General features: G+C 41.7%; 1 protein-coding gene across 1 annotated transcript in view; it reads left to right on the top strand.

Annotated features, from left to right (window-relative positions):
- The first annotated feature begins 126 nt into the window (after positions 1-126).
- Positions 127-9030, top strand: part of LOC117513196 (protein spire homolog 1-like) — a 183847-nt gene continuing 174943 nt past the window's right edge. Inside the window, 3 exon segments of the mRNA XM_034173493.1 lie at positions 127-136; positions 286-368; positions 370-559. Of these exon segments, the coding sequence (XP_034029384.1) occupies positions 127-136; positions 286-368; positions 370-559 (283 nt within the window).

The raw sequence follows: 9030 nt of genomic DNA, 5'->3' as shown, positions 1-9030 counted from the left end.
GTCACTATGACTACGCCCCCTGTCTGATACTAGGTTAAAAAAAACACACAGATCATGTGACAAAGGAGTGTTCTGGGGTTGGAATGTGAACGCGCCGTTTCACGCCACAGTCCTACAGTCAATCTGATGGTCGCCGGTACCGGAACCTGAGCGTCGGGACCTCCGTGGTGAGCCGAGCGGGGCAGCAGGAGGACGATGCCTCCTGGTTCCTGGAGCTTTTATCCACATCGGGCCTCCTGCGCTGAGAAAATGATGCGAAACGGCGGAGCGGCTGAGGATGCTGAGCGCATCACTCCGCCATGACTCCGCCGGAGGAGGCAGAAGCGGAGGAACTGCGTTTGGAGGAGATACTGAGGCTTTACAACCAGGCCCATCAATGAGGAGCAGGCGTGGGCAGTGTGTTACCAGTGCTGCAGGACGCTCGGGAAGGAGCACCGGGGCGGCAGGAGCTCCGCCGCCGGACCAGCAGCTGCGGCGGCTCCGAGGAAGATAACCGGAGTCGGAGATGTTCGGATCCAGAGAGACGGATCCGTGCGAGTGGAACCGCAGGACCGTGAAGGTATTATCATCTCACAGCCAGACCCGCACAGAGGACAATGCAGTTATTGTCCTTTTGTAACCAGCCTGGACACGACCAGGATTCACTGCGATCCAGATTACAAACGAGGTTTAACAGGGGCGGAGCCAGAGGGGAGCGGGGTGGGGGCTAACCGGTGCCTCACCTGCTTCCCAAAGTGTAGAGTTGCAAAAATCCTACAACCTGCATTCCAATAAGCCTTTAGCAGCAATCTTCCATTCCAGCTTATTAATTAATCAAAACCCAGACAGAGCTTTAATTCATTTGAAAGCTTGACTCTTAGTCTTGTCCATCCAAATTGGAAGTCCCAAAAACCAGTTTTATTTGTTATTATCTATCGTCCACCTGGTCGTTACTGTGAGTTTCTCTGTGAATTTTCAGACCTTTTGTCTGACTTAGTGCTTAGCTCAGATAACATAATTATAGTGGGCGATTTTAACATCCACACAGATGCTGAGAATGACAGCCTCAACACTGCATTTAATCTATTATTAGACTCTATTGGCTTTGCTCAAAAAGTAAATGAGTCCACCCACCACTTTAATCATATCTTAGATCTGTTCTGACTTATGGTATGGAAATAGAAGACTTAACAGTATTCCCTGAAAACTCCCTTCTGTCTGATCATTTCTTAATAACATTTACATTTACCCTGATGGACTACCCAGCAGTGGGGAATAAGTTTCATTACACTAGAAGTTCTTTCAGAAAGCACTGTAACTAGGTTTAAGGATATGATTCCTTCTTTATGTTCTCTAATGCCATATACCCAACACAGTGCAGAGTAGCTTACCTAAACTCTGTAAGTGAGATAGAGTATCTCGTCAATAGTTTTACCTCCTCATGAAGACAACTTTGGATGCTGTAGCTCCTCTAAAAAAGAGAGCTTTAAATCAGAAGTGCCTGACTCCGTGGTATAACTCACAAAACTCATAGCTTAAAGCAGATAACCCGTAAGTTGGAGAGGAAATGGGTCTCACTAATTTAGAAGATCTTCACTTAGCCTGGAAAAAGAGTCTGTTGCTCTATAAAAAAGCCCTCCGTAAGCTAGGACATCTTTCTACTCATCACTAATTGAAGAAAATAAGAACAACCCCAGGTTTCTTTTCAGCACTGTAGCCAGGCTGACAAGAGTCAGAGCTCTATTGAGCTGAGTATTCCATTAACTTTAACTAGTAATGACTTCATGACTTTCTTTGCTAACAAATTTTAACTATTAGAGAAAAAATTACTCATAACCATCCCAAAGACGTATCGTTATCTTTGGCTGCTTTCAGTGATGCCGGTGTATTTGGTTAGACTCTTTCTCTCCGATTGTTCTGTCTGAGTTATTTTCATTAGTTACTTCATCCAAACCATCAACCTGTTTATTAGACCCCATTCCTACCAGGCTGCTCAAGGAAGCCCTAGCATTATTTAATGCTTCGATCTTAAATATGATCAATCTATCTTTGTTAGTTGGCTATGTACCACAGGCTTTTAAGGTGGCAGTAATTAAACCATTACTTAAAAAGCCATCACTTGACCCAGCTATCTTAGCTAATTATAGGCCAATCTTCAACCTTCCTTTTCTCTCAAAAATTCTTGAAAGGGTAGTTGTAAAACAGCTAACTGATCATCTGCAGAGGAATGGTCTATTTGAAGAGTTTCAGTCAGGTTTTAGAATTCATCATAGTACAGAAACAGCATTAGTGAAGGTTACAAATGATCTTCTTATGGCCTCGGACAGTGGACTCATCTCTATGCTTGTTCTGTTAGACCTCAGTGCTGCTTTTGATACTGTTGACCATAAAATTTTATTACAGAGATTAGAGCATGCCATAGGTATTAAAGGCACTGCGCTGCGGTGGTTTGAATCATATTTGTCTAATAGATTACAATTTGTTCATGTAAATGGGGATCGTCTTCACAGACTAAAGTAATTATGGAGTTCCACAAGGTTCTGTGCTAGGACCAATTTTATTCACTTTATAACATGCTTCCCTTAGGCAGTATTATTAGACGGTATTGCTTAAATTTTCATTGTTATGCAGATGATACCCAGCTTATCTATCCATGAAGCCAGAGGACACACACCAATTAGCTAAACTGCAGGATTGTCTTACAGACATAAAGACATGGATGACCTCTAATTTCCTGCTTTTAAACTCAGATAAAACTGAAGTTATTGTACTTGGCCCCACAAATCTTAGAAGCATGGTGTCTAACCAGATCGTTACTCTGGATGGCATTTCCCTTATCTCTAGTAATACTGTGAGAAATCTTGGAGTCATTTTTGATCAGGATATGTCATTCAAAGCGCATATTAAACAAATATGTAGGACTGCCTTTTTGCATTTACGCAATATCTCTAAAATCAGAAAGGTCTTGTCTCAGAGTGATGCTGAAAAACTAATTCATGCATTTATTTCCTCTAGGCTGGACTATTGTAATTCATTATTATCAGGTTGTCCTAAAAGTTCCCTAAAAGCCTTCAGTTAATTCAAAATGCTGCAGCTAGAGTACTGACGGGGACTAGAAGGAGAGAGCATATCTCACCCATATTGGCCTCTCTTCATTGGCTTCCTGTTAATTCTAGAATGGAATTTAAAATTCTTCTTCTTACTTATAAGGTTTTGAATAATCAGGTCCCATCTTATCTTAGGGACCTCATAGTACCATATCACCCCAGTAGAGTGCTTCGCTCTCAGACTGCAGGCTTACTTGTAGTTCCTAGGGTTTGTAAGAGTAGAATGGGAGGCAGAGCCTTCAGCTTTCAGGCTCCTCTCCTGTGGAACCAGCTCCCAATTCAGATCAGGGAGACAGACACCCCTCTCTACTTTTAAGATTAGGCTTAAAACGTTCCTTTTTGCTAAAGCTTATAGTTAGGGCTGGATCAGGTGACCCTGAACCATCCCTTAGTTATGCTGCTATAGACGTAGACTGCTGGGGGGTTCCCATGATGCACTGTTTCTTTCTCTTTTTGCTCTGTATGCACCACTCTGCATTTAATCATTAGTGATCGATCTCTTTTTCCTGGTTCTCTCCCTCAGCCCCAACCAGTCCCAGCAGAAGACTGCCCCTCCCTGAGCCTGGTTCTGCTGGAGGTTTCTTCCTGTTAAAAGGGAGTTTTTCCTTCCCACTGTAGCCAAGTGCTTGCTCACAGGGGGTCGTTTGGCCGTGGGGGTTTACATAATTATTGTATGGCCTTGCCTTACAATATAAAGCGCCTTGGGGCAACTGTTTGTTGTGATTTGGCGCTATATAAAAAAAAATTGATTGATTGATTGATTGATTTTAACACTCTGGGAATGCGCACGCGCGACCAGGTTTGTTCAGAGGTCAAAGAGGTGTAAATGCAGACGCTCAGTCAGTCAGTGCAGCGTCAGTCAAACAACTGTCTAAATCCATAATAAACACAATTTTACAGATGCTTATAAGAAGGAGTGAAAATGCAGCTGCTTTAGCAAGCCATTGCAATATAAATATATATAAATAATGTCCTTTGAGATTATCCCAAACGCTTTCTCCACCCCATGAAGTGCACCAGAAAAGCTGCTGGAGAAAGTTCCTCTGTGCTTCCAGAGTGATCAGAGATGGTTTTATCAGCCAATCTGTAAGAGCAAATGATTAATCCGCTATGAAATAATTATTTTATATAATGCAGCGTCCAGCAGCACCCAGCATGGCATCCAGCGGGTCGCGTTGGCCCGGTGAATTGTGTGGCAGTGCCATGGAGTCACGCCGCTCTTATCATCCAGCCAGCCGGACTCGAGTTTGGATATCGGGTCGGGGAATGATTCGCCATTGTCATCTTTTAAAAGGGCAGCGTAATCTGTCACCTTGCTCTGTTGTGATACAAATCAGTGTGTTTTATCCCACCTGTGTTCATTATTCATTGATCCAAATCACAGACACATGTGCCTATAAGAAGAATAAATTACATGGAACATGCAGGGAAATGGACCAGGCCATTAAATGGACTGCATTCATATAGCACTTTTCCATCTGCATCAGATGCTCAAAGAGCTTTACATTTCAAATGCCTCACATTCACCCCAATGTCAGGGTGCTGCCATGCAAGGTGCCCACTACTCATCGGGAGCAACTAGGGGATTAAGGACCTTGCCCAAGGGCCCTGAATGATTTTCCGGTCAGGCTGGGATTTGAACCAAGGTTCCCCTGGTCTCAAGTGCAGCGCTTAACCACTAGACTATCACCTCCCCTCTGTTACTTCATGATTATTTACTATAGACACCATTCAACTGCCATTCACCAACCAGATCCATGATTAATTTTATTTTATTCTTCACAAATAATTTATTTCACAAACTCAGAAATACGAACGTAGTGCACAAGATTTATAGAGGTCCGCTGATTCTATGTTTACGAATAGACACTGCCTGTGTCGGAAGTGGGTTGAGTTGGCAAAACCTGAATTTTCAGTTCATGAGCAACATAAGCTTCAGTTTTTCTTTCTTGGACACCAATACCATGTTTTCTTTCAAGGAATCAACACTCCAACGGGAAAAATAATCAAAGTTTCTGTCATTCTCGCTGCCCACACAGTCAGTCATGATGCCTCGAGACTGCCGTTTACACCTCTTGCCCTTTGACCTCGCGTGTCAGATCAGGAAGCGACCCAGAGTGTGAAAAGGCTTATGATGAAGAGAACAAATAATGACAGTGCATGCTTCTGCCAAGCTCAAATTAGTCCTGGAATTATGCAGCACAGTCTCATTTGAGGGAGGGCACTAAAGAGTTAAAATATGCCGCATATGACATCATTTCTCTACTTTTGGAGACAGAAAAACAGCACTTTCTCTGAGTTTTTGGGCAAATTACACACAAAGTGAAAATGCAAAGAAAACGTGACGATGTGGTGGGAAAGTGGACATGTGTTGCTGTTTGTTTATGACCCGGAGCTTAAACGTGTTGAGGCAGTTTTGCAGGCAAGAGGACACAGCTACTCTGGTTAGCTGTGTAGGCTAACACATTGCATTTGCCTCGTCTTCCTTTCTCCACTGGGAAGCGAGAAAAAACCTGCACTTTTACGGATCGCTTTGGTGATTGTGGCAGAAAACAAAACAGTACACTGTTTGACCTTTACCATTGACACTGTTTGTGGGAAGAAACTAATCCCCAGGGGGAGTGTGGGAGTGTCAGCACAAACCATTCGGAGGATGGGGTTTCAGTGGAAACCATTTTAAACCATCACATCTTAAACTGGCAGGTCCGCGGGTGCGTATGTTTCAAACGAGACTGCACTGCCTTATAAATAATATTTTTGATTGTAGGCCCAGAGATTTTTGTTTCTGCTGCCTGCCCCCTCCTCTTTGCAAAACATGTTAATTCCTGTCCATATGCTAACATTTGGAGAGGAATTAACATGCAGCTCAAATGAACCTGTCTGGGCACATTCCAAAGAAACAATAGGCTACATTCCTCTGTCGTGTCTGATTGAACCTGAGTGCAAAAGTATTATTTCAGCTGGAGATGACTTCTCAATTTGTCTGCCACCACTGCCCCTGCAACATTATTCATTTTGCAGTCAATTTCATTGAGGTCATATTTTATTTCATGTACTAAGAGTAACCATTTTTCATTTTATATTTTATTTTGATAATTGGCAAAGCTTCTGGGGAAAACCTGGTCTTGTTAGGAGAGACGGCATCCATCCCACTTTAGAGGGAGCAGCTCTCATTTCTAGAAATCTGGCCAATTTTTTTGGATCCTCCAAACTGTGACTGTCTAGCGTTGGGACCAGGAGGCAGAGCTGTGGTCTTATACACCTCTCTGCAGCTTCTCTCCCCCTGCCATCCCCTCATTACCCCATCCCCGTAGAGACGGTGCCTGCTCCCAGACCACCAATAACCAGCAAAAATCTATTTAAGCATAAAAATTCAAAAAGAAAAAATAATATAGCACCTTCAATTGCACCACAGACTAAACAGTTAAATGTGGTCTATTAAACATTAGGTCTCTCTCTTCTAAGTCCCTGTTGGTAAATGATATAATAATTGATCAACGTATTGATTTATTCTGCCTAACAGAAACCTGGTTACAGCAGGATGAATATGTTAGTTTAAATGAGTCAACACCCCCGAGTCACACTAACTGTCAGAATGCTCGTAGCACGGGCCGGGGCGGAGGATTAGCAGCAATCTTCCATTCCAGCTTATTAATTAATCAAAAACCTAGACAGAGCTTTAATTCATTTGAAAGCTTGTCTCTTAGTCTTGTCCATCCAAATTGGAAGTCCCAAAAACCAGTTTTATTTGTTATTATCTATCGTCCACCTGGTCGTTACTGTGAGTTTCTCTGTGAATTTTCAGACCTTTTGTCTGACTTAGTGCTTAGCTCAGATAAGATAATTATAGTGGGCGATTTTAACATCCACACAGATGCTGAGAATGACAGCCTCAACACTGCATTTAATCTATTATTAGACTCTATCGGCTTTGCTCAAAAAGTAAATGAGTCCACCCACCACTTTAATCATATTTTAGATCTTGTTCTGACTTATGGTATGGAAATAGAAGACTTAACAGTATTCCCTGAAAACTCCCTTCTGTCTGATCATTTCTTAATAACATTTACATTTACTCTGATGGACTACCCAGCAGTGGGGAATAAGTTTCATTACACTAGAAGTCTTTCAGAAAGCGCTGTAACTAGGTTTAAGGATATGATTCCTTCTTTATGTTCTCTATTGTCATATACCAACACAGAGCAGAGTAGCTACCTAAACTCTGTAAGGGAGTTAGAGTATCTCGTCAATAGTTTTACATCCTCATTGAAGACAACTTTGGATGCTGTAGCTCCTCTGAAAAAGAGAGCTTTAAATCAGAAGTGTCTGACTCCGTGGTATAACTCACAAACTCGTAGCTTAAAGCAGATAACCCGTAAGTTGGAGAGGAAATGGCGTCTCACTAATTTAGAAGATCTTCACTTAGCCTGGAAAAAGAGTTTGTTGCTCTATAAAAAAAGCCCTCCGTAAAGCTAGGACATCTTTCTACTCATCACTAATTGAAGAAAATAAGAACAACCCCAGGTTTCTTTTCAGCACTGTAGCCAGGCTGCCAAAGAGTCAGAGCTCTATTGAGCTGAGTATTCCATTAACTTTAACTAGTAATGACTTCATGACTTTCTTTGCTAACAAAATTTTGACTATTAGAGAAAAAATTACTCATAACCATCCCAAAGACGTATCGTTATCTTTGGCTGCTTTCAGTGATGCCGGTATTTGGTTAGACTCTTTCTCTCCGATTGTTCTGTCTGAGTTATTTTCATTAGTTACTTCATCCAAACCATCAACATGTTTATTAGACTCCATTCCTGCCAGGCTGCTCAAGGAAGTCCTACCATTATTTAATGCTTCAATCTTAAATATGATCAATCTATCTTTGTTAGTTGGTGTGTTGTGTCCACAGGCCTTTAAGGTGGCAGTAATTAAACCATTACTTAAAAAGCCATCACTTGACCCAGCTATCTTAGCTAATTATAGGCCAATCTCCAACCTTCCTTTTCTCTCAAAGATTCTTGAGAGGGTAGTTGTAAAACAGCTAACTGATCACCTGCAGAGGAATGGTCTATTTGAAGAGTTTCAGTCAGGTTTTATAATTCATCACAGAAACAGCATTAGTGAAGGTTACAAATGATCTTCTTATGGCTTCGGACAGTGGACTTATCTCTGTGCTTGTTCTGTTGGACCTCAGTGCTGCTTTTGGTGGTTTGAATCATATTTGTCTAATAGATTACAGTTTGTTCATGTAAATGGGGAATCTTCTTCACAGACTAAAGTTAATTATGGAGTTCCACAAGGTTCTGTGCTAGGACCAATTTTATTCACTTTATACATGCTTCCCTTAGGCAGTATTATTAGACGGTATTGCTTAAATTTTCATTGTTACGCAGATGATACCCATCTTTATCTATCCATGAAGCCAGAGGATACACACCAATTAGCTAAACTGCAGGATTGTCTTACAGACATAAAGACATGGATGACCTCTAATTTCCTGCTTTTAAACTCAGATAAAACTGAAGTTATTGTACTTGGCCCCACAAATCTTAGAAGCATGGTGTCTAACCAGATCGTTACTCTGGATGGCATTTCCCTTATCTCTAGTAATACTGTGAGAAATCTTGGAGTCATTTTTGATCAGGATATGTCATTCAAAGCGCATATTAAACAAATATGTAGGACTGCCTTTTTGCATTTACGCAATATCTCTAAAATCAGAAAGGTCTTGTCTCAGAGTGATGCTGAAAAACTAATTCATGCATTTATTTCCTCTAGGCTGGACTATTGTAATTCATTATTATCAGGTTGTCCTAAAAGTTCCCTAAAAAGCCTTCAGTTGGTTCAGAATGCTGCAGCTAGAGTACTGACGGGGACTAGCAGGAGAGAGCATATCTCACCCGTGTTGGCCTCTCTTCATTGGCTTCCTGTTAATTCTAGAATAGAATTT

This window comes from Thalassophryne amazonica, chromosome 7, assembly GCF_902500255.1.
Source record: "Thalassophryne amazonica chromosome 7, fThaAma1.1, whole genome shotgun sequence".
NCBI lineage: Eukaryota > Metazoa > Chordata > Actinopteri > Batrachoidiformes > Batrachoididae > Thalassophryne > Thalassophryne amazonica.
This window is presented reverse-complemented; position numbering and strand designations above follow the sequence as displayed.